We start from the raw sequence: 25,767 nt of genomic DNA, 5'->3' as shown, positions 1-25,767 counted from the left end.
ATAACACTACAAAATTAATGTAGATTTTACGGGAATTTTGGAGAAACTGTTTACGTTTTCTCCTCTTTTTTACGAATAAACCGATAAGTATCTGCAATAAAACAGTTCAAAAACATATATTCCGCGTTTTCAGAGGAAGGGAGGAAACCTTAAAGGAGCAAAAGAAAAACTGGCCCCGTCTTTCTGAAGGGGTCGAAATATGACACCGCAGCTCCTCTGCCAACACTGAGCTCGTGCGCCTTCCAAACGACTCAGTGATCGCTTTGCACATTTATTAAATATCTAACGCTTGGAAAATACATATTGCCTTTAACAAGCGGATTCAGGACATAAACAATTTGTCATTCACGCAGAAGACATGATTTTTTTTTTCGGTTAGCCTACCAAAGTATCTCACTTTGGGGTCCGTTTCTACTGTTTTAACTTGTGTTTTTCCTCTTCACCATTTTTCAGTACTGAAACATTTGGGAATAGCTTAAACCGAGACCAGCTTTTAAAGGGAAGCGTGTGCAGGTCAAGTTTGGAGTTACTCGTTCTTCTGACTGAGTAAGGGCTGCGTCAACATCCGCAAAACTCGTTCTTTGTGTGCATCCTCTCATCCGGACCTCAGCAAAGGCTCCTAGCTGTTAGGCTTCATATTGTGGATAATGTGAATGGCCGTTTGCTACATTGCGGATTGACGTTTTTGCAAACACAAAAGGATGGCACGTTCCACGGCAAAAATGTGTCTTGGCATACTTTTCCTTGGACTTTTGTTGTTCACCTTTCGATCTGCGAAAGCCGAAGAAGATGCGGAGGAGAGGTCTTGTCAAGGCGCATTTGACTTGTATTTTGTTCTTGACAAGTAAGTATTTCTTATGACAATTATTTTTGTTATTTATTTGGCTTTGTTTAGTTTTAATTTGGCTAATTGATTTCTGAACAAAGAATCACATCTCTCGCTCTCTCTCTCTCTCTCTCCCCCCTCTCTCTCTCTCTCCTCTCTCTCTCTCTCTCTCTCTCTCTCTCTCTCCTTCTAAACATCGAGGAAAGTTATATCTGTTATCTATTTAGTTTTACAGCTGGTAAAGTGTCTGGCATTCAACATAAAAGTGTCAGTCAGTTAAATTCATATAAAAAAGCAACCTGATATGTAACTGCAAATGCTTTGATTGAGATGCTTTTGTGGTCTGTCGGCCTGATGTTTTCCACACTTAAAGATACTGCCCGAATAAAGTAGGCCAGTACATTTCCACTCACATTCTTAGACTTATTCTTAAAGATTCTCGTATTCCAGAACTCTAAAATAGACTTTCACCAAATTCACCAGATGTTCCTTTGTTTGGTATCATTTGGCAGGGTTCAGTTAGAGTTCAAGAGAGTACAGGAGACAATACTGTACCGTCAACTACAATACAGTCAAACAATACAACTGCGGCAATACCAGCAACAGCATGCAGGAGTCAGCAAATTTGTTTTTCTTTTTCTTTTCTGCTATTTAAGTTGTAACAACATATTATTTGTGTCATGTGTGTGTAATGATGACCGGACAGAGGGTACATGTTCCGACTGCTGAATAAGCAGTTAGAATGGTCACAATTCCATTCCTTTGTGGTTTTCTCTTCCTGTCTTTTTGTATCCTTAAGGAATACCTTTGTTCAACATGTCCAGCAAAACAACTTCCTTTCTCACGATATGCTCATGACTGTCTAGCAGAAAAGTAATGTGTGTCAGTTTTTCATTTGTCACGATGTGGTCTGCACAAACGTTCTCGGCCCAGTATAAGGTTCTCTGAAAACTTTATTCGAAACTCAAGTGGACATGTCTGGGTTGGTTAAAGATGACATTCTGTAGAGTGCGTCTCATATGTTTTTGTTTAGTTTGTTTTTCTGGATGTTTTTGTCCGCTCTTGTAAATTACCTACCCCCTTATTGCTTAACCTTGTAACAAAGAACTGTCCACTTCTGATGCTGACTGGAGGATGATGCCGGTATGACATGGGATGTCAAGCAATTCACTTCATTTTAAACTCGGCTGACCTTTAAATCGTGCAAGAGTAACCAAAAAATGAAATGCCTGACAGTGTCTGTCAGTGATCCTATGCAAGGCCATCATCCACCCAGTTCTTTTCATGATGGCATTCTGTCATGAAGACATAGCCAACCTCCTCCCACCCCTTCTTTAAAACTTTGGAAAAACTGACATTTGGTAAAATCGCATGCCCTCGAACATCTGCAACCCTGTCGGAATATTACAAGCCTTCAGTGTGCGCCATTTAAGATTACATGTGGGTACATTTTCAATATTTTTTAATGGTTGTTACATTACAAAAAAGCCTTTTTGTAGGCCTGTTAGTTTTCTCAAATTAGAAAAAGTGTTTTATCAAAGCATCAAAAACAACATACAATATATGTATTGCACAAGACCATTTGGCTTAAGGTGCACCATTATTGGATTTCCTGGAGTTATGTCCTGGATCTTGGCATGTATAACAGTGCTTCGTCAACATTTATTTTAACCTTGACCTTTGGTTTCTGGAGCTAATGAATATTTCATTTTGGGCACAACATTTTGATCTTAAATTAAATACAGTAATGTTGAAGTAAACAGTGTTTGTTTAGTTTTTGACATTCACTAAGAATAAAGAACAATTTTAACATCTCCAAATGTAATTGTGGACTTGTATGCATTGCACTGTTGTTATAAAAAACTACACAAATCTGTACTATGACTATTGGGAACACTGATGCTAAAATAGCCTGAATAGTTTTCAGACAAAACAAGAATGTGTTTTTTAATTCCTTATAAATTCTTTCTTTAAGCTGATTTTACTGTTGCACATGAATCATTTTGGAAAGTCACACGGTATCAATAGAATTGTGGCTAAATAAATTGCATAAATGACACAATAAGCCCTTGCATCATTGCTTTCCCTTCTGCTACATTGTGTTCCAGACACTCCCTGAGAAATAGAAGTCTGTAAATATATATATTCTCTAAGAATGTGCGCTAAACTTCCTCATTCAGGAATGACTTTTCTCCCCAAAATAAAATTATTTCATCATTTACTCACCAACGTCTCACTCTTGACCTTGACTTCCATTGTATGGACACAAAACCACTAAGAATTTCTTCTTTTGTGTTCCAAGAAGGAACGTGTGGGTAAATACGATTACTGAATTAGAATTTTGGGTTGAACAATCCATTTTATGCTTTCGAGTTTGTGATTTCACCATACATGACTCAAAACACTTGGCCATTAGGATTTGCAGCCTGTTGTCTTATATATTCTTGCAGTGTGTTTGGCTGTAAAAATAATGTCTGGACAGCAAAACAGAGACATTGATCACGGGCTGAGTTAGTCTGTGCTTCTACAACACTGTGTTGTGCATAGTTTTGGTCCCAATTACTGTTGTTTAACTTAAGATAACCCAGGCATTAAGTCATCGGTTTCGAAACAGCCAAAATAACAGCTGTACAGTTCTCCAATGATTAGGAAATGTCCAGCTTGTCTCTTAAAACAATGTAGTTTCTCCCCGAATGCTCACAATTCAACTTCTGGAAGAGTTTTAGGAGACATGCATTACTGGTTCAGTGTTATCACACACCACAAATCTGTTTTTTTGATGCTAGCCAGACTGCTAGGAAGTTTACACAGGGTGTAAAATGTAGTCAGCTTTGCAGAAAGCCTGTTCTCAAATGGACACAGAAAACTGAAAGAAAAGAGACACGTTTGAGGAATTTTGGAAGCATGTGCACAATGGCCCTGCTCAAGACTGAAGCTTAAAGTAGGTTAGTGGTTCTGTCAGTGCCCAGTTAACCGAAGTGGACTATAGCCAGGATTGGGTGGTTCTTACACATCCTGCTCAAGTAAGATGATTTTAATCAGGATTTTGATCTTAACACTACAAAGTGACAATTGAAGTAAAAGGGGTTAAGGGGTTTCGTACAAAAACACTGAAATCACTTTAACATGCTTTCTTGGGTTTTATGGTTATACAAATAAAACACAGAGGGCGGATTCACTCATACTGTAGTTCTGTTTATTTGCATGCATTATCTGTTTTTCTTAAAGGGATAGATCACCCAAAAAAGAAAATTCAGTCATCATTCACATACCCTGTTGTCATTTCAACCTGTATGAGTGATGCAGAACACAAAAGAAGATATTTAGAAAAATGTTGGTAACCAAACAACGGCAGCAGCCATCTTCTTTTATTGAATGAACACAAAACCAATGCAAGTCGATGAGTACCGTGGCATTCTGTCTTCTGCAGGACACAAAAGAAGATATTTTGAAGAATGTTGGTAAGTGAACAAAGGCGGTACCCATCAACATACATTGGTTTTGTGTTCATGCAATAGAAGTTAATGGGTACCAATGTTGTTTGGTTATACACATTCTTCAAAATATCTTCTTTCGTGTCCTGCATGAGGTAGAAAACCATGCAGGTTTGAAATGACAAGAGGTGAGTTGATGATAGCTGAAGTTTCATTTTGGGATGAACTATCCCTTTAAAGGAACAATCCAATTTCTAAGGATGTTCAATATTCTGTCCTGAAAGCAAACAAGCTACACATCCTGTTTGTGTGGGTCAGTGGTGAGTTATAGGTTGTTGAGGATGCAGGTTAACACGATCTTGTGTACTTTTGTGCAAGATCACTTGCAACCCAAGCATCTGAATAATTTCTGTAAAGGGCCAAAAGTGCGCTCAACTTCACTCATCTGGATATATGGCCAATTAACATTTTATTTGTTAGTCATTTGATAAATTACTGCAGTCATCATTGCTACAAAATGCAATTAACACCGTTTCTCAGTATTTTAGTGTCTATTTAAATTGTGATTAATAAAAAGATTTTTGCACTAAAATACTGCGCACAAAAGTGACCCATGAGTTCGTTTTGCCACTGTTTATAAACCCTGAAGAATCTGAGGAACATCGAGACTTGTTCTGCTAAACTGCTCTCAGCCTAGAAGATGTTTGCGTTCCCAAAGCAGCAGTAAACAGCACTGTCAGGGAAATGTCATAATAACCTTACCATGTCTTAGCCATTACAAAGCTCAAGGAAAAACAAGTCTGCATGTGTTATACCGACTTAACATAATCTTAGACCTTAAGTAACTTTTTCTTCTTCGCATTGTGCTGGCAGACAGACTTTCAACGTAGTAATTTACATTTTCAAAGCCTGTTAAATCTGAAATGTTGACAGGTAACTACAGATGACAGAAGAGTTATTAACAATGCCTTGGTTTCTTGTTTTCGCCAGTGTTGGGTGTAACTAGTAACTAAGTAATGAGTTACTGTAATTTAATTACTTTCCCCTTAAAAAAGTAAAGTAAGGGATTACTCTTATTATCTCTGTAATTTAATGACAGTTACTTCTGACGTCTGATGGGTAATATCCAGTATGTGTGTGCAATAGCGGAATTGACATCAAAAAGTCTAACTTTAAAATATGTGCTTTAATGTATAAGTCTCACATTTGTAATACTTTGGTCAGTTTATAATACTACTTTACGTAGTTTTATTTGAATTAAGAGTCGTTTCATGTCTGTTCTTGAATCACTTAACTAATCAAGGTTGATGTAGGATATAGAGATTAATTAGAAATAAGTAATTAAATACTTTTTAAGAGAGTAATATGTACAGTAAAACATTACACTATTGAATATGTAATTAGTAACTAGTAATCAATTACCTTTTCAGAGTAACTTACCCAACACTGGTTTTGGCTGAAACACAGATCTGTTTGGGATTTGTTCACTATTTCATTTGGGCGATTCCTCATGAACCAAGACTGATCTCAGAGAAGAAAATACCTGTGAGGGCGACACACTTTTCCCATTATCTCTCTTCCTAAATATTACGCCAATTTGCCTTCCTTTTATGTCTCTCGTTTCATTACACCGCAACGACTGTCACATGTCTTAACACATGTGTAGTTACCCTTGTATGTAAAGAGTTAGCAGATGACATCATCATTTGCTCGTAATTCGTTTTGCTATCAATGAGGTTCATCTTCAAAGATTTTTACAGTTGAAATCCTGCTGTCAAACATTATATGAACCTTATGTGGTTTAGGATAACCATTAAAATTAGATCAAAGAGGGGTACCACAAAATATTTTATAAAGGGTCTCACTTGAGAATAGACCACTTCCTTTTCCAACGCTGTTTGCACAGGTGAGAAAACTGCAAGCTAGGCACCAATCCCATGATTGCTGTTACCTCAAGAAAGGTCTGCTTCCAACACAAACAGAATTCATTGTAATGTTAGAAATTGTGAAGTTGAACTGTGGCAAGCCCTCAACGTGACCTGCAAAGTAATGCCAGATTCACTTCTATCTAACTCTGTTTTGCAGCTTCTCAACATTCCGGCAATATGCTGGCCAGTCTTTGTTGACTGTATTATGAAAACACTTTCCTCCTACGCCGTTCCAAAAAGAGCTTTTTGGAAGATCTATCACTTGACATTGAGAGAAAACTAAGCCATTGGCCTGCATGTCTCCTGAGTAACACAAACAGCTTTTCAAAATGGAGTCTTCAGCTTAACCAATAATACAATCTATCAAACTCAGTTGTTCTTTTCAAGCCCTTGTCAAACAAAGATTCATTGGTCATTGGCATCGGTCAATGTTATGTCTTGCTTTCAGACTTAATGGGTTACATCAGCCGGCGAGGTGCTTCATGCGACCCAGATACTTTTCTGTATTCTGTGTTTCATGTTTCATGTATAACAACTGACTCACACTAAATTCGCTCATTTCCCATTTGTCATCCAGCACTAATGAATTAGCACAGGATCCCCTCTGGGACTGAAACAGGAAATGATCAGCATCACACAGCATTTACAGCCGACCCTCAGGGGAAGAACAGCTAAAAAGTCTAAATTAGATGGCTTTGCTTTTAAGAAGCTGTTTCATCCTTTCGGGAATTACTGCTAAAGAATTAGCCAGTTGTATTGATCACTTCTAGGGGGGTTAAGAAGGACCTGTTGTTAATTGTTCATTTCACCTCTTTCTTCTCAGGTCAGGAAGTGTCAAGCATCACTGGCACGAGATCTACTCTTTTGTTGAACATTTGGCTGAGAAGTTTATCAGGTACAAAGACATAACCAAAGACTGGAAACACTTAAATCATACTAAATGGCATTTGTTTGCTGACATGATCCAGTTCCGGAGGATTCTGATCTGTAGTGGCCCCAAAACGTATTTGCACACATTAAGATTGTCTAAATATCATTGTTAATTAGGAAATATTAAAGGAACAGTTTACTGATGAACACAGAGAAAGATATATTGAAGAATGCTTTTAACCAAACAGTTATTGTCCACCATTGACTACCATAGTAGGAATATTTGCTTAGGCTTGCTATAGGAAGCTTAGACCAGTGTCATTTTGATATGTGTATTTAAAGGTTTTCATTTGAACATGTTCTACCAAGCTTAACAAGGTGAACAGAATGATTTTTCTTAAAGGGATAGTTCACCCAAACCCTCAGATTGTTACAAACCTGTATAAATGTCTTTGTTCTGCTGAACACAAAGAAAGATATTTGAAAGAATGTCAGTAACCGAGCAGATCTATTATTTTCCATAAGATGTGAGAAAATGGAAGGGAAGATCTGCTCGGTTACTTACATTCTTCCAGATATCTTTCTTTGTGTTTAGCAAAACAAAGACATTTGTATAGGTTTGGAACAATCTAAGGGTGAATAAATGATGACAGAATTTTTGGGTGAACTATCACTTTAAATGTTGTGCTTGTGCTTTATAAAAATGTAGAAAATGTAGAATGCTCCATCATATGCATGTTGCTTTGGTCAAAAGCATCTGTTTAATGTAAATGGTTTAATGTTTTATTTAATTAAAAAGTTCTCGAAATGGATTATCTTTAACTACATAATAAGGAAAAGGCAGCCAATAAGAGCCCAACATAGATGACAACTACTTCAATACTGTTTAAAAAGCATCCTATTGTCAGACTTGAAGAAACTGTCTGATAAATTGCCATTTCTGCAAATTCAAGGCAAATCGTAAAGACACTACATTTTAAAAGCTTACATTTGTTTTAGTTTTATTCTTTTATCACAACATAATTCTCATCATCACATTATTGTTTGTTTAGTTTTTCTTCAATCTAAAAAAAACTATTCATAAGAAATGAAAAATTGATGTTAAACTTTAGAACAGTAGTGTTAATATTCATAGATATTTAAGCGTGACCTACTTTTGAGAGCATGTGCATGTCACAGATCATCATACAAATCAATGTTATAATAAAGTTAGTGTACACTTTACTAAACTGTTTTTCGTCCTGCCACAGCCCACTGTTGCGAATGTCTTTCATTGTGTTCTCAACCAGAGGAACCACAATCATGAAACTCACCGAAAACAGGTGCAGTGACATCACACTTTCTTATTCACATTGCACATTCTGTATTTGTCATGACTAGTTATTCGTTCATTCATTTCCTTTTCTTCAAAGGGAGTATATAAGAAAAGGCCTTAATGTTTTAAAACGAGAGATTCCAGGTGGAGATACATTTATGCATCTTGGTTTAGAACAGGTAGAACAATATGAAAAAGTATTTTAATTTTTGTTTAACATGTTTTGATTGTATTATAACAGTATTAAATATCTTCATTCACAGGCAAATCAACAAATACAACAGGAAAACTTTGGTAATCTTTCAATATTTTTTTTTTCCATTACAGTTTCAATATACTGTACTATAAGGCCAAAAGGATGTGGAGACACAGCTTCTGTAGACCCATTACTAAAACAATATGACCTATTTAGACCAACACTTTTAGTGGAAGGGGTTACCCTGTTTTACGGTGTTTATCCCGCATCAAATGTACATGACCTAACTGGTGCCCTTGTGTATAAATAGGAACAATCCCCAAAATCCCTGTCTTTTCAGAACAGTGAATACTGAGGGCTAGCTCAATGTTAAAGTGGTCATATGGCGCGAATACATGTTTTTTTCATGTTATAAGTTGCCAATTCATGTATTAGACACGTAAAAAACGAAAAAGACGTCAAAAAGATTCTTTCTAAAGGCGTATGCTCACCCAGACCTGCCTGAAACGCCTCGTGTAACCCCACCCCCACAAATCTACATCAGTTGGTGGTATGATTTGACTAAGACCGCCCAAATGTATACATAAGTTTATGGCCGTACCTGTCAGTACAATTGAGGCGTTACATTTCCGTCACACGCTTGCAGTATTCGACCAATCACTACGATCTGGTTAACTGGCCAATCATAGTACACCTCGCTTTTCACAGCGATGAGCTTAGTAAAAATATCTGAGCGTTTCAGAGAGGCGGGGCAAAGAGAAGTTACAAGCATGCACGGTATGTGGAAAATACAGCGTTGTAAATCGTGTATACACATTGCATTGCATTACATCTAAAACGAACGATAAAATTTGTTTTAGCCGTGTCATATGATCCCTTTAATGGCCAGTTTTTAAATCAAACACTCAACAAGCACATACAGATGGGATGTCCACATACTTATGGTCAGGTTATGTTCCAGTTTGTCATCCTCTCCTGATTATTTGATCTTCACGTTGCAGGAACGGCAAGTGTCATAATTGCATTGACAGATGGTGAACTGCAGGAACATCAGCTGGCGACAGCTCAACAGGAGGTAACTGATCGAAACATGTTCAGCATTCTGCATTCACATTTTGAATTAAAAGAAACTGCACCTTGACTATCCAGTTGTGTAATCTTCTTCATTTCTGTGCTCAATATCTAACTAGGCAGCACGAGCTCGGGCGTTGGGTGCAATTGTATATTGTGTCGGTGTTAAAGACTTCAATGAGACACAGGTGATGAAGACAACAATGTTCTTTTAAGTATAGTTGTGTATAATTAAACTTATTTTAGCATTAATAAAAATGTCAGTGTAACATACTTCTGATACGCTCAAAAATGTTGTTAGCAAAGAATGTAAATCAGAGAAACAAAAGTTCTTTTTAAGGTCAAAACAGCTCAAACCAGCCAATAGATGCTCAGGTCAGTAAATAAACTTGTGTTTGTGTTGCTTTAGCTGGCTACCATAGCAGACACCAGTAAGCATGTGTTTCCTGTCCTGGGAGGTTTCCAGGCCTTGAGAGGAGTGATTGACTCGGTAAACTAAACCTTTCTGTGGAAGATTAATTAAAAACTGTTCTCAAAGATTTCATATTCAGCTGACCGGATTGAAATGCCATTTTGTCTATTAGATCATCAAAAAATCTTGTATCGAGATCCTGGCAGCGGAACCATCTAGTGTATGTGCTGGAGGTATGAAAAACCACAACGACAAAAGAGAACAAAATTATCATTTATGATATATTTATTGTATATACTGTATTTATTATTTATATATTTATTGTAAATATGTCTGTTTTTTTATTTTGGAATTTTGATTTTCATGCCGCATTTTAAATCAATAAGAATTGAAATAAATCAAACTTAAATATTGAGGTCATTTGTCTAAAGATTTGTCAGTTTCCAATAAATTTGAGTTCAATTTGAATTTTTTGTAGAATATAACCATCCGACAAACAGACTTACTCAAAAGAACAAATATATCATTGAGGATTCCTTTCCCTGTTATTTGATCTCTGATTATTTCAACAGGGAGACACATTGACCCATGTGCTTAAAGACAGAGAAGCTAATATTTATGCAGGGAATGACGCAATGAGATGTAATATTTGAAGATTTATTGCCGTTACTTTAAGTGAAAACTGTGGGAATATGTGTTCCAGAGTCCTTTCAAGTGGTGGTGAGAGGTAATGGTTTTCGACACGCCAGAAACATAGACCAGGTCCTTTGCAGCTTTAAAATCAATGACACCTTAACGCTCAGTGAGTTTTTTTCTAACATATTTCCACAAACACCCTAAGCACTTCATCATTGTGAAAATAACACATGGCTTTTAAATCTGCATGTATACCAAAATAATTTCTTTTTGATTTGATTTAATGAACATGTTTATTTTGTGTTACCAGATGAGAAGCCTGCGAGCGTGGAAGACACTTTCTTACTGTGCCCAGCGCCTGTAATAGATGAAGTTGGAAAGTAAGTGTGTTTGTTATGGAGGTGGACAGATAGGTCTGCCACGCATTAGACCATGTTTATGATCTCTGTCAAAGGTCACATTCCACTTCCTGCCAAACTCTCTTTTTTGCTTGTGAGGAGCCATAACTGCTGAAGGTTCTTCTAAATCGTTCACATCGTGTTGATGCAACCCACGCCCTCTGTTTCTCTTTGTTCCTCATGCATTATTTCCTTCTGCACATTTAGTGCTCCCCTAGACCCGAGAAGTTAAATATTATCTCCCACGCCGAGCTTAAGCACCTCTTCATTCGGCTCACTTAAAAACAAAGGTTCCTCTGTGGTTCTTTCGCATTACACAGTTTTTTAAAGTAAATTTTATGTCGCCTGTTAACTGTCACCCGTTCCGTCTACGGGACACCTAAGTTTGCGTCATACTGTGCATGTAATTTCTAAACGAATCATGACAAATTATATATCATTGGAAAGACTCTAGAATCCAGATTTCTTTGGAGTTTTTGAAAATAATTTATGTAGGGAGAGTAATTGATTCTTTTTTATAAAGAATGTGCTTAGATTTTTTGTTATCCTTTTGCGACCCATATTTTTTTTATGTATTTTTTAATCACAGAAAAACGTAAACTTTTTTTATAAATTTTTTACAATTAACCTTAACCTAAACCTTTGATTTTTTTTGTGTGTGTGTGATTTTTTTTGATCTACTATTCTTTTTTTCAAACGAGACGAAACGTAAGTCTGTTTTCCAAAGAATTCATGAGTTACCGCCATATTAGTTCCAACATGCGTTTTCATGTGTAGGCTCAAAAAGGGCTCCGACAGTTAACAGGTTTTAATACCAACTGTAAAGTCAGTTGCAGTTGCTTTATCAAATATTACAGTCTGATGCTATATGAGGTTTCTTCAATCTCGTTTTCTGTTCCGCAGAAGAAAGAAAGTCACACAGGTGTGGAATGACACCTGGATGAATAAATGATGAAAGAATGTTCATTTTGATTGAACTATCTCTTTAAATCCCTTAAACAGTAATAGTGGTTTTGTTTTAACTATCGTTTACATCTCTCTTTAGATAACTTTAAATGTGGTGAATCACCCTTAAGCCTAGTCACCATTAGCCCACAGGACCATCAGATGTTCTCGCTGCATCCTGTATTAAATGGTCAGCTCATTCTTTTCTGGTGTAAATGCATCCCCCCGCCCATTTCTCTCCTTTGATCAAAGTAGTCAAGCGCCTTTGCCTTCCCTTTCATCTAGCTGGATTTACAGATGTCAAATATACAACACCTCCTCTCAGGCGATGTCTTTAAAAAGAATGTCACACAGACATATTGGGCTTTTAACAGTGACACGGACATTTAACTTAAGTGAAACGTTTATTCATTGTAGTTGATCCACTTTATGGTGGCTACTGACTTAAATGGTCCTTAAACAAATACAGTTAATGTCAGGTTAAAGTATACAGTATTTGTTTAGTGTGAAAATAGTTTTCAAAGCTTGGGGTGGTCCCGCTTAACATACACTACTTGAGTGAATAGGTGGTCTGAGGTATTTGCCTCAAGTGAACTTGTGTATGTTTCACAGTCAACAAAAGCAACCCATTCCAACTCTCACAACTAAATTACTGGGATAGATCTCCCAAAAATCAAATTCACCATCTATTCACCCTCATACAAACCTGTTTGGCTTTACCTGTTTGGTACACAAACAATATTGGACAACATTGACTTCCTTGCGTAGACATTTTTTTAAATGTCTTCTGAAGAAAGATTTATTTTGGGGTGACCTTTAATGATGTATAGCCGTGAATCTGTGACAGCTCCCAGTGTCCAAACTGACAATACAGAGCTTCTCAGTGCTGCTGTCTTTTGATGATGTTATCTTGAATATTTGTATTATGCTTTGCCCCATACTAAAAGGCATTAAGACTTGATAAATGCTTATTGATAAGTAATGATAAGAGTTCTGATTATTTTTATTAAATATTTTTGTATATTAAATAAACATCTTTCTGGCTGTTTTCCTATTTCGTACACTTTTGCAGTTTTGTGTTTGTTGTAGCACTTAAACAGTCTCTTTCTTCTCACGTTATCGTCTTTTTACTTCTGTAATAGCAGGCATAATGTCAAGTCAGTAGTCAATATCGCAAAATAAACCACTTTAGCTTACCAGGCTTACATTTTGTGTTGAGTGTTTATTTTGTGTATATGACTTGCTGACGGTACATTATCCCATGCTTAGATACAGTACATACACAAACCTGCAAAGTTGGCAGAGTGCGTTTCAGTCATTACCGTCTGACAAAAGTCATTCTTTTCAGTCTGTTTTTTTGCACAGAGGAATGTGGTCCATAGCTAAAGTAGATGCTCTCCATCAGGGAACGATGAGCTTATCTGTCAAAAGAACAAACTTGGCCTCTGTTTCATTTCTGACCCTGTTTTGTAACGATAGAAACCTTGTGGGGGAATTTTAAACATTTTGAATGCTGTCTTTTTATCGAATGTTTGGAACGCCAGACAGCTGACTGCTACAAAGTTAACCAGGACCCTGCTGAGCTCTGTAATGGTGCTAATTATGGCCTGAAAGTTTTTCCCTGTAACAAAAGATCTGCAAACCATTCTATTTAGAAAAAGCTTAACAAAAACGTGGCACATTTGTCTAATACTTTGTAAATCTTTTGTGCTTATGTTTTTCACTCTTTGTGCAATGTTAAAAGATCCTGCTGGCTTTTAAAGTGACTAATGTGGGTCTTTTGCATTTTAGGGTGGTGTACCTGCAAGTCAGCATGAACGAGGGTCTGTCATTTATCACCAGCTCCGTACACATAACCACAACAGAGTGTGTAAGTCTGACTACAAACACATCCCAAAACACACCCAGCTAATCATCAGCAGACAGGTGAATGTTTTAAGTGTCACTTTTAAATGTAATTTGCGTCTGTGTATTTAATTAAATATAATCGCCAAGTAATTCGATTATTGAGTCATTGTACCATAAAATCATTATTTATGTAGTCTGACATGTCTGGAAGCAGTTATCTGTCATAATAATAAACTAACTGTCAGACAGTCTCAGAAACATATACAGTATATGTTGTCTACCAAACTTGTATAAAATTCTTCATCAGCTACCTGTCAAAAGTCTGGCCACACCCACTAACTCATTATAATTACTAAGGCATCAAAATGATCAAATAACACAAATGGAAGTCTGACCCAAATATCTTAAAAACGTACACTTCTTCTAAGTTGCTAGATTTTAAGCACATATACAGAATGTACAGTGCACATGAGTGTATTTCAGATTTTAGGTGTCAATAGACTGAATGTAAAGGGGTCACATGTCGTGAATGCGTGTTTTTCTGTCTTCTTTGTGTTATGACGTTCCCATGCATGTATTAGGAACGTAAAATCTCAAAAATGAAAGTGTCGGAACAAAAGCGGCATTCTATCTAAAAGTGAATGTTCACCCAGACCTGCCTTGAAACACCTTGTGTAAACACCCCCCCCTTAAACCTACGTCAGTTGGTGGTAGGATTTGAGTAAGACCGCCCAAATGTATACATAAGTAAGGTGGGCGTATCTGTCAGTACAATTGCATAGGAACCTGATGTTCCAAATATGGTAAGAGGTGTTACATTTCCGTCACATGCTTGCAGTATTCAACCAATCACTACGCACTGGTTAACTGGCCAATCATAGCACACCTAGCTTTTGTGAAAAATCTGCGCGTTTCAGAGAGGCGGGGCAAAGAGGAGATACAAACATGCACTGTATGTGGAAAATACAGTGCTTTTGAACCTTGTGTATACACATTGCATTATATCTAAAACAAACAATACAATTTGTTTAGGCCGTGTCATATGACCCCTTTAAAGGTTATCCTACCCCCAAACACACAGTGGTATTACCATGGCACTTTCTGTTGATAATCTCTGCCTCACTTTTCTGTTTCTCTCTCAGTTTGATGGCACTATCCTCCTGATCACCCTTCTGGTTTTGTTTCTGTTATTGGCTGTGTTATTCATGTGGTGGTTCTGGCCGCTTTGCTGCACTATAGTAAGTCTTTGCCTCATTGAGACATCATCTGAAAAAAACGTAATGTATCCTATAGCAGATCTTCCAGTATTGTGACAAAAGCCAGGAGCCTATAGATTTGTTGTAAAGACTTAAGTGGAGTGATTTAAGGTGGAAAATGGGTCAGCTGAACAGATTTTAATGAAATGTGGCTTGCTATTTTGAATATGGCATATAATGTTACTTGTGTTTTGGCAATGTCTATATGCCTGCCTGACTAAATATGACGTATTTCTTTCCGCAGGTGATCAAAGAACCTCCTCCTCCTCCACCGCAAGAGCCGGTGAGTAACAGTTTCACCAACTAGAAGATGATTGTTTCTATACCTGTTAATGTAAAGGTTCTCTCATCCCAAAGTCTAATGTTGACTGCACCATAGATGATGTTAGTGAGCACCACCCGCAAATTCTTTTATAACTACCACAGAAGTTGGTGCTCTGTGTCATAATACCTCATTGTTTTAAGAAAGACAGGTTGAAGTCCTTTGAATGTGCTGTGGTTTTGATGCTGGTGGCTTCTTAACAAGCTTGCCCATTCAAACATGTGAAACAATAAGTATTACTATGTATTATCGTCAGGAGTCAGATGATGAAGATGGAATGCCAAAGAAGAAATGGCCAACAGTAGATGCATCATATTATGGAGGTCGAGGAGTTGGAGGAATTAAAAGAATGGAAGTGGGTATTTCTTCACAACAACAAAAAAACTAGCTTGATGTATTTTACAATAAGAAATTAGTAAAATTTTGAAGAACTCAAAGGTGAGTAAATGATGACGGAATTTTAATTTTTTGTAACTTCTACACACTACTTTCATCTTTTTTTGATCATAGCTCAAGGTATTCACTGTTATTTCTCAAAAATTGCTTCTAAAGACACATGTTAACACATATTAACACAAAGGAGTCATTTGGATACTTTAATGATGATGGAAGTATTTTTTCGACCTTCTTAAAATGATTGAAAAATCTTAAAAAGACAGCATTTGAATTAAATTTTGTAAAAAAGCGTAGGAAGTCTTACACATCTGGGATGTCAATAGAGTATATACATTTCCATATTTGGTTAAATTGTTCCTTTAATAAAATGTGACAGTAGTTCTAAGTAACTTCAGTATGAGTTTTTTTATGAAAACAATTTCAGCTTTTTAAATTTTTTTGAATGGTCTGGACAACTTTTGCCATTTCTTAACTATTATTTTTTCAAATACCTCTCATGCACAGACTTGTTTTATCCTGAAATTAACCTTAACCAGACAAAGCTGTTTGTGTTAGACAAAGAGTAAGAGCATTGACAGTTGTAAGTCAAGGGGCCGGTTGTGAATTTACAAATTTCTTTGATGTAGACAGGGATTTGGTTGATGTGGTTTGGAAGATCCTTCCACCCAAATGTCTGACTGCATATTTACGGGGGATGTCGATTTTTGTAGAACCGTGTGGAGACCGAAGCGTGCAGCACGATACTTCCAGATGTCAAACAATATCAGTTCAAACTTCAGCAACTGACCTAGAAGTCATGAAAACATCTAAGGAAAAAAATGAAAAACATGCTTTTGGCGCGGATTAAGATTCCTTGGTCTGAATTGAGCTTTTCTCAGATAAGATTACTTAATGTTTGTGTCATATGGTCCAGGTTCGATGGGGAGGGAAAGGATCTACTGAGGAAGGTGCTAAACTCGAAAAACCCAAGAATGCTGTGATAAAGATGCCCGAGCAAGAGTTTGAACCATTTGAACCCAAACCCAGAAGATCAGAGGGCAGAAAACAAGCTCAAGACAGGAAGTGGTATTCTCCCATTAGGGTAAAATTGTTTGGTCATTTTCACACCATCCCTGGTTCGTTTTTAAAGCATCTTATAATTTTTGCAATCTTAGTTTTAAGTGCAGTGTTTAATAACTAATTTATCTATGTTCAGGGTAAACTTGATGCAATTCTGGCTCTCTTCCGCCGTGGATATGACCAAGTTTCACTTATGAGACCTCAACCAGGAGATAATGTAAGTATCCAAGACTAAATTACCAAACAACCTCAATTGATCCATTATCTTCTCCTCAAAATGATACTGTGAAAATTTAGTAGGCTAAATTTTGATCTGTGGATTTTTGACTTATTCCACCTTCTACTTCGCCCTGGTTGCATCATGCTTGGCCAGACATTTCTTTACCTTTCGTTTGTCAACCCAGACCCCTGACGTATGCCAAGAAACATCATAGGCACAGCTCGCCGCCTGCATCAAATCAGTAGTCATAGAAAAGAAATACAACATGAATGTAGACACTTTCCAGACAGCATTTTAAAAGTAACTTTGCTTTTTCAAAGAAACCACATGGTCATGCCAAATCGCAGGCTAGACTCTCATGTGGAGGAGTTTTATGTACTGTTAGATCAAGTGGTCCACTAAAATGATTTTAATTGGCTGATGCTGATATCCATACTGTAGAACTGTGGCCGATTGGCTGATTAGAGCCCGATATAACATAAGAGACAAGTTGGTGAAACAAAGAGGCTTAGGAGGCTAGACCATAACTATGCCATTATTGTTTTCATGTAAACCCCAAAAACACTCAATTGTGAAAGCGATGATGTCATGTTCGTGGATATTTTGTGCAGGGTCAACAGGGAGTTTTAATAGCAACAACAAAAACAGGCGTGTCCCAGGCGTAACTGTCAATTACATGAGCTAGCATGTTAAAACTATGTTTTTACCAGCATTGACGAACCAGGATCGGACTGGCTGTCTGGGGCACCGTTATCGCTAACAGACCAGATGGAGGGGAACTGGGGGTTGCCACTTTTAAGTGCCACCTATTTTTATTTTTGTACAATTAATGCACAATACAATTTTAATATTCATTAATATTATTATAATTTTAATATAATATAAATTGTTATATTATTAAAAACTAGCCATACTGCTAAAACAAACACAGACCGGAAGTTAACTACGGGCCTGACACTTGGGTCCGATAAAATAATGTCTATAGGCATGAGCAGCATGTGTGCAGTATACAGATATGTGCGTGTACGACCAAACACAATGAAAAAGAAACAAACATATCGATGGCAAATAACATGATTGTTTTGTACGGATCAACAGTTTGTTAATGCTTCTCCATCAAAGTGTTAACGTCTGCACCGGAAATCCCGCCCTCCAACTAATCGTCACTTCCCTACAGGGACTCTGTTAGTGTTTTTACAAAGTGATGTCGCCAACTACTGGTGTGGAATGCTTAATGCATTGTTTTTAGTAGTTTTTGCGGATCTGTGTGAACGCAGATCGTTTGGACAACTTTGTTAAGTGTACGTAAAATAATTGAACAATTGTTGTGTATTACTGTATGTGCTTAGTTAGTAACTTTTAGCTTAGCATAAAAACAGAAAAGGTCCACACATTGTATTACGTTATTTATATGCAGCTCAACATTTCTTAATATGAATAAACACTGGCTTTACATCGGAGTGGCCATTTTAAGAACAAAATGCTAACTGCCTGCAGGGTGGCTTAACAGAAAAAAAATCATCAGATTAAAAATGATCGGACGATGCAGATAATAAATTCCAAATGTATTGGATCTCTAGCAAAGTCTGTGCTGAGATGTTAAAACAGGTTTTTTCTGTAATTCTGTGTTTTCAAAAATCTCATCCGCTGCCAAATTTAGCAACAAAGGAAGTGTGATGTTGGCCCTTCTGACTATTCGGTTTCATGCTAATTTTAAATGACACATGACGTATTCATAAGCGCACACAAACCCAGATGGTCCTCGTCTCAAATTTTTAACCCAGTTGGTTTTAATAACCCTTAAGCGAAAGGTTGCAGTGGAACGGTTCTCATCTCTTTAGCCTGTAATGCTGTGGCCCTCTCGACTGCTTTGTGGTTTTTGACGAGAGGACATAAAAATGCCCAGACAGACATTTCTCTCACTTTCTCTTTTTTTAAGCATGGAAACAAACGATGCAGGCATCAGTTCCTGTATAACGTTCCATTAGTAAAGCATGAACGTTATCCAGCATTGCTTATATTGTAACTTTCCTTGTGGGATAATGTTAACTGGTTAAACTAGCAACATCTACAGAAGTTGCTGAAAATGTCATGGCTGCTCTTTTCCACGTTTTACCCCCTCAAGTAATGCAATTTTCCTCCATTTTAAAAATAAAACTATTCCATTCCTGCTGTAGTTTCCTGTAGCTGTACGACGCTGTGGATTCCTAGTGTTCTTTTTAATACGAGGAGGTTGTTTTGTTTGAATTCCTTTGGTTAGGTTTGAGCTCAGCAGTACAGAATATGTGTGTGTGTGTTTGTGTATGTTTGGCTGTCTTCTATAGTGTATTATTATCTATCCTCAGTCTGGTTTTCTCATCTCCGCTTTGGCTATGCCATCTTCATCATGTTTCTACATTCAGTCCGACAATGCACTGGGATCAGTTTTCCACAGGCTGTTTCAGCCACTCTGACGTGAATCCTAGGGGGTCAGAACTCAGGGGTTTAATGACAGTTTTTTTGGTTTGACCACCCCCTACTACAACAAAACCCCCACATCCGCCCCCTCACACACTCACTCTTTTGGAGGTTGGAGTATGAGGTCATAAACGAAACTGTTTCAACACAACGGCCACATCAAATGCTTTAAAGATCGTCTCAAGACTCACTTCAGACCGCCTAATGGCTCCAGCAGTGGGTCATTTACCTAAGCTTTTTTTGGGGGGGGCATTGAAAACAAGCAGATTCAAAACATCTACCTCATCAGTTCTGTAATGTACATTTTAAGGTGGATAAATATGAAATGAGATATTTTGCCCATTTTTACTTCTCTAATGTAACTTATGTTTTTGGAAAACAGACCAACTTGAGTGCCTTGAGTTTATCTCTTGGGAATAGTTTGAATGGTTATAAGTGGGTAGCTAGGGCTTGATGACACCATCCAAAAGAAAAGTTGTTTCTATGGTGGAGAATCATTGATGAAAACAAGCATTCTTTTCGCTCAAGAATATAAATGGTGCACAGATGGTTCCAAACACTTTTAAAGAAACATGGAAGTAAAACTATTGGAGAAGATGCAAACGTTCATAGTGAGCAGTGGGTAAATGTTGAGTAAATAATGAAAGAAATATAAGAAATTATCATATATTTATTAAATGTAAGGAAATTCATATAAATTTCAATGCCTTTTCTGTTAAAAAAAATGTCGGTCCAGACAGACTCTCCAGAGCAGGAGTTGGGGTTATAGAGGACTTTCCATGATCTGTAATTTACAATTCAGTGTGATTTCATCTGTGGTTTTCGCAGAGCTTCAGCCAATATGTGTGTGTGTGTTTGTGTGTGTGTGTGTGTGTGTGTGTGTGTGTGTGTGTGTGTGCGTGCGTGTATGTGCGGGATAGAGGGAGAGAAAGAGAGAAAGAAATTAGTTAAGCTGTGAGAGAAAGATTTGGGTGTCATTACCACAGCAACTTTCTGGAAAATACGACAAATTGAATTCTTGTGTATTGGAACGCATCCACGTTCAACATAGAGCGTTACCTCACTGATGTGAAACGCTCTTTTTCTTCTCGTTTTCCCCTCAGGGCCGATGCATCAACTTTACACGAGTGAAAGAGGAGGCGGCCAAAGCCCCACCACAAGCTCAAAGCCCACCTCCACCCCCGCCAGACTATCGGCCCGTTCCTAGCCCTGTCACCCCACCTCCAAACAGCCCACCCCCGAGAGGACCGCCTTTGGCTCAGACTCCACCAGGTCCGCCACCTGCACGAGTCCCCCCAGGACCCCCCTGTCCCCCTCCGGCACGCCCCCCGCCCAGCCTCGATGGCAGACCATGAGATAAAGATGCAGCATGCCTGTCCACTGCATCCATCTATACAGCCAAATGAATCTCTTCTCTCGCCAAAGGATAGCAAAATATGCACATGGTATTTATCAGTCAGGTTACATTAAGATGCAGTGTGTAGTTTGTTGCTGGACAGCAAAAAAAATGTAATAAAAGCAAAAGTAAGTTACTGACGTGACAAAAATTCAACTACTGAGTTTTCCATAAGCAGACAGTAAAGATTAAGACCTTTTTACATTTACAATGACTGTAATACTTCATTGTATGTTGGCTGGACAGCTTAAAGGACCCAATTTGTTTTAAAATAATATGTTCAGTTGAACATGCAAAAAAGTGTTTCAAAAATTCTATGAGCTTCTGATATCGTCCAGAGATCCAAACAAGTCTAAAATAACCAGTATTAGATGCTATGATATATTGTATAGCATCCTATGCCTTATACTTGTTTTTTTTTCTAACAAAGTTGTTGGGTTACACGCTCTCTCTCAGGTGAGTCTCTTGTCAGAGACAATGTGACCAAAGAGGAATTTTGTTGCACGTCGAAATGTAAGATGTGAGAATGCAAGTAATGAATGTGCAAAGGTTGGGTTTTGACATTTTTTTTATATCACAGTTAATGAAATGTATAAGTAAGTCATTTGAGATACAACTATTGTGTAGGAAATGTCTCAAATGATTCAGAATGATGGAAGTTTGACAGATTTTAGAAAGTGCCACAATTGGTCTAGATTTTATTCCTGGCTGAAATTGCATTAAAGGAACGTCAGCAAAAACATCTGTACAATAAATTCCACCATGATGTATAAATAGTTTTACTACATTTAAATACCTTTTGTTTACATTATTGTTACCAAATTAATGAAGGTGACATTTTGACGTAATGGTTTAAGGGGATAGGAGAGAATATTCTTAGTGGTCATAAATATAATGACACAAAACAAATCTCCTAATAGTCTCAACAACATGCTCCATTTTTTAAAGCAAAACATGAATCTATTTCTTTTTGATTTTGGCCTAAAATATGACCCAGACAGGTTTTTGGAGATTCTGTTTATATGTTTGTTGGTTTATTTGTTGTACATGTTGAACCTAAGCATATGCAAAGTCAGGTCAGTTCTAGTCATGTTTTGTTGTATTCCACACTTGTACTGTATGTTAATATTCATCTTGTTTCCTATACATTTCATCATCAAACATATTGCAACTGCAGGGCAGTTCACAGCATCTAATTTATTATCCCCACACCTGAACGAAGGTACTTGAATACGACAAGGTGTCCTCTGTTAAAACAGGATACTGTGTATGAAGCCAAAAATACAAAAAGAAAAAAAGAATCAGTCTCAGATAACAACCAGTGCCTTCTGTTTGTTTTAAAACCTTTTTTATACTTCATCAAGTATGATAAAGTAGCACTGTTTATACTTGTTTTAATGACAAAATCGGTGCATGCATTTTGTTTTCCCATTCATTTAATTTTGTCCTTAAAAAGCGAAAGTGCTCAGCTGTGAACAAGCAAATATTTTCACCTCACACACAAGACTCATTCAAGATGGCTTTAAATGGACATTCAGATCTATTAATGGCAATAATTGAGTATGATGCTATTGGCTATGTCTGTACTTTTGTTTTGTTTGCTTGTGGCAATTATCTGAAACATTGTGATTTGTACTATTCCACAGAAAAAAACTTTGATACCAGAATTATAAATTCAAAATTATATTGTGTTACGATGTTGTAAGTACATTAACAACAATACTGAAGCATCTATTGAAAGGCTCATAAAAGTTTACTTTTCACATTATTAATAAAGGTTGACTTTCAAGCTTTTATCACAATTTGTCTAGTTATTGAGGCTTTGGTCTTTTTTCGAGGGAATTAAACATTCAATCCTTCTTTTAATTTATTTAATTGATTTGTGTGTTTTCTATATTCAATAGCTTTTGCAATAGTAATTGGTTTAACACACCGTATAATGTGAACACACAAAGCCATTTAGGGACGGGTTTACTTCTTTCTGCCACTTTTTTATGCTAGATGCCATCTTCAATTAATGGGCTATTTCATCAGTATTAAAGTAATGGATATCTTACCCCCTTGTTTTACAATCGTTGAATATTTAACTGAAAGTTAAGAGAAAAAGAGTCATCAGTATTTGAAGAGTTTGGTTCCAAAACGAGATAACTCCGTTGTATAAAAAAATCAGTTTTTTTATTGTGCATTCCAATTAATATCAATCAAACTGCAGTTGGTTTGTTTTGATTTAAGGCATAATAACAAAAAAATACAGCTAACGCAATACAAATATTATTTTCTCATTTTGGAACTAAAATCTTCATTTATCAGCCATCCTTATGTAATATATGTGAGCATGTAAATAGGCCCTTACAACCTTCCAATAAATGCTTCAAATATTTTTTTCTTTCTTTCGAAATCAACCGAGGGAGCTATTTTCTTTGTTATTGTCATATCTGGTTTATTCACGGAGGAATAGAAGTAATGTAAGCTGGTTTGGATAGTACTTGTAATATTTGAAAATAAAATGCAATTACTACTACAGTTGAATTTCCCCCATATGACACTACACTGTAAAAAGGTGGTGTACCAGAAAAATACCTTCAAATATTGTTTTCTTTTTTACATTATCAAATCATGTTTTTATTGTGCGTTCTGATTAATATTAACCAAATGCAGTTAAGTTTTTTTGAATAAAGTATATATAACTTCAAGCGTATATTACTAAATATATTAAAGCTCAAAAAATACAGCTAACTAACAGGTTTTTTGCAAATTAACTCTTCATATCATTTTTGTGAAATAACAAAATTACAAAAGGACAGATGGTGGAAGCATCAATCTCCTGCACAAAAAGGATTGGGTTACAAGGTACCTCCTACGGAAGGAAGAGGGTCAACAATGGGAGGTATTTTCTGCTGTGGACTTATAGGAACAATAGGAATGGGGTTGGACCGGTCACCAGTGCTGTGTAGGCAGATAACTGAGACATCACAGGTGGAAGACCAGACTGGTTTAATGAATAAAGAATAAGATTACATAACAAACAAAAATCTCTAGAATAGGAATAGACACTTTCACAAATTAAAATAATAGCATTTATGAGTAATAGATGCAATCATTACTTGTAATGTTTTATCTTTGCGGTTGATACTTCATGCAAACATATCATATTGCAGACCAGCTTGTGGATAACCGGTCAAGTTTTTTTTTTGTAATTGTTGCACCAAGACACCAAAGTAAGCACCAGAAACTGCTTCAATTAAGCCTATAGAACTGCTGTGACATCTTATTTTGCCTCCCACATGCTGAATCAGATCATATGTGGGAAAGGTTGTTCTTAACAATTCTGCATTATACAAATTGCACAATAATATCATGACTGCTTTTCTTAACACAAACCTCACACACACTCAAATATTTAATCCCTGATAGTTTTCGCATAACAACCCAGTGATTAATCAGCATTGTCTGTCATTGAAGTTTTGAATAACGGAAGCTATTGCACACTTATTATTTAAAAATGAAAGAGTTGTACTGGGTCACACAACAGTTCAAGACATGACCACAAGGTAATAAAGCCACACTACTGAACTTTTGCTTACGGCTCCCCTATGTGGTTGTTAAGGGCAAGTGTCTGTTACCAGTGTCGTAAATAATGTCACCGTAGAAGCTTCCCCGCGGGCAGCACAATTGAACGGCTCCGAGATGACGTATTTTTGTAGGCTAACCCAGAAGTAAGCACTGCACTGGTTCCCTCAACTGAAAGCTTATGCAGTTTTCCCATAGACAATTGGAAGATCGCTCAAAATAAGATCTGTGACTAACAAATGTTCATGATGTTTACACGTTTGGTCTATCAAGATAATCTTTACAGATTAACACAACATTTGCAAATTTTGAAGCCTAAATACAATCGGCAGAAGTAAAATGCTAACACGATGCAATAAACAGACTACACTGGTCGCTCAATATCAACGTCACCACCACCAAGCCTCCAACATATTTCTCAAACTTCATTCAAAACATGTTCCCTGGTAAGTATTTACTCCGTGAATGAATCCCCAATAAAGATTTTTTTACATTTGTGCATTATTTTTTTAATTTAAATGCATGATGACGTCTATTGTCCCCACCAAAGGAAGTAGTCGCTTTTAAAAGGTTTAAAAAATCACAAGCGGGTTATAACTGGTGTGTTTTATGTCATAGATTAAAACGTGAAAATATTTAGTGGTTTTGTTTGCTACAGACCTCATTTCAGGTGATTTACCAAAAACCCATTGAATTCTTAAAATACTCGCTTCTGGGGTTTGCATACAAAAATACGTAATCTCTGAGCCACTCCATACATTTGAATTTGTTGACTAAACTGATGAAACCAGCGAATGGAGAATCCTTTTCGCACTCTTCTGCAGGAAGGGAATGGGCGGGGCTATGTGTACCGACCCAAACACAGCACTTACAGAGTGTGGTTGTAGCCACTATGAGGCTGCTCAGATAGCAGCGTGAGTAGAATTCATCCAGTTAAGAGTTGTTCTACTACTGATATCATTTTTGAGACACTGTTTTAAGGTAAAAAAAACTACAAAGTGTTGCTTTAAAGTGTTATAATTGACAAGTGAAGAAAGCTTCCTGGTGATTTAGAAACCTAAAATTAGTTTCAAGGCACAATAGCAAACCATGATGAGGTTGTTTTTCTTGGTTTGTCACAAATCTGAGTTTTATTTTTGCAGACGCCAATGTAATAAGGTGGCACGGCAATGATGAAACTGAGGTGAAATCATCTCTTGATGTTCAAGATGG

The 25,767-nt window shown here is 36.9% G+C and overlaps 1 protein-coding gene across 1 annotated transcript; it reads left to right on the top strand.

Annotated features, from left to right (window-relative positions):
• The first annotated feature begins 199 nt into the window (after positions 1-199).
• antxr1c (ANTXR cell adhesion molecule 1c) lies at positions 200-22,781 on the top strand. Its single transcript, XM_056771782.1, has 18 exons — positions 200-844; positions 7,012-7,083; positions 8,309-8,380; positions 8,471-8,552; positions 8,637-8,667; positions 9,571-9,644; positions 9,760-9,828; positions 10,050-10,130; positions 10,225-10,285; positions 10,756-10,854; positions 10,999-11,068; positions 13,823-13,901; positions 15,022-15,117; positions 15,380-15,418; positions 15,714-15,812; positions 16,767-16,934; positions 17,049-17,129; positions 20,693-22,781. Exons 1-18 carry the CDS (start codon positions 702-704, stop codon positions 20,942-20,944), a joined length of 1,668 nt encoding a protein of 555 aa, XP_056627760.1. The 5' UTR covers positions 200-701; the 3' UTR covers positions 20,945-22,781.
• Positions 22,782-25,767: the final 2,986 nt, after the last annotated feature.

This window comes from Triplophysa dalaica, chromosome 17 (genome assembly GCF_015846415.1).
Source record: "Triplophysa dalaica isolate WHDGS20190420 chromosome 17, ASM1584641v1, whole genome shotgun sequence".
In the NCBI taxonomy this organism is placed as follows: domain Eukaryota; kingdom Metazoa; phylum Chordata; class Actinopteri; order Cypriniformes; family Nemacheilidae; genus Triplophysa; species Triplophysa dalaica.
The sequence above is the reverse complement of the archived record's forward strand: the minus strand, read 5'-3'. Positions and strand labels throughout refer to the sequence as shown.

What these genes read in the sequence shown, in the direction of transcription:
- antxr1c (XM_056771782.1), top strand. Translation starts at nt 702, where the DNA reads ATGGCACGTTCCACGGCAAAAATGTGTCTTGGCATACTTTTCCTTGGA. An exon ending in AAGACTTCAATGAGACACAG is followed by an intron (nt 9,829 to 10,049) that starts GTGATGAAGACA and finishes GTGTTGCTTTAG; the next exon opens with CTGGCTACCATAGCAGACAC. An exon ending in ACATAACCACAACAGAGTGT is followed by an intron (nt 13,902 to 15,021) that starts GTAAGTCTGACT and finishes TTTCTCTCTCAG; the next exon opens with TTTGATGGCACTATCCTCCT.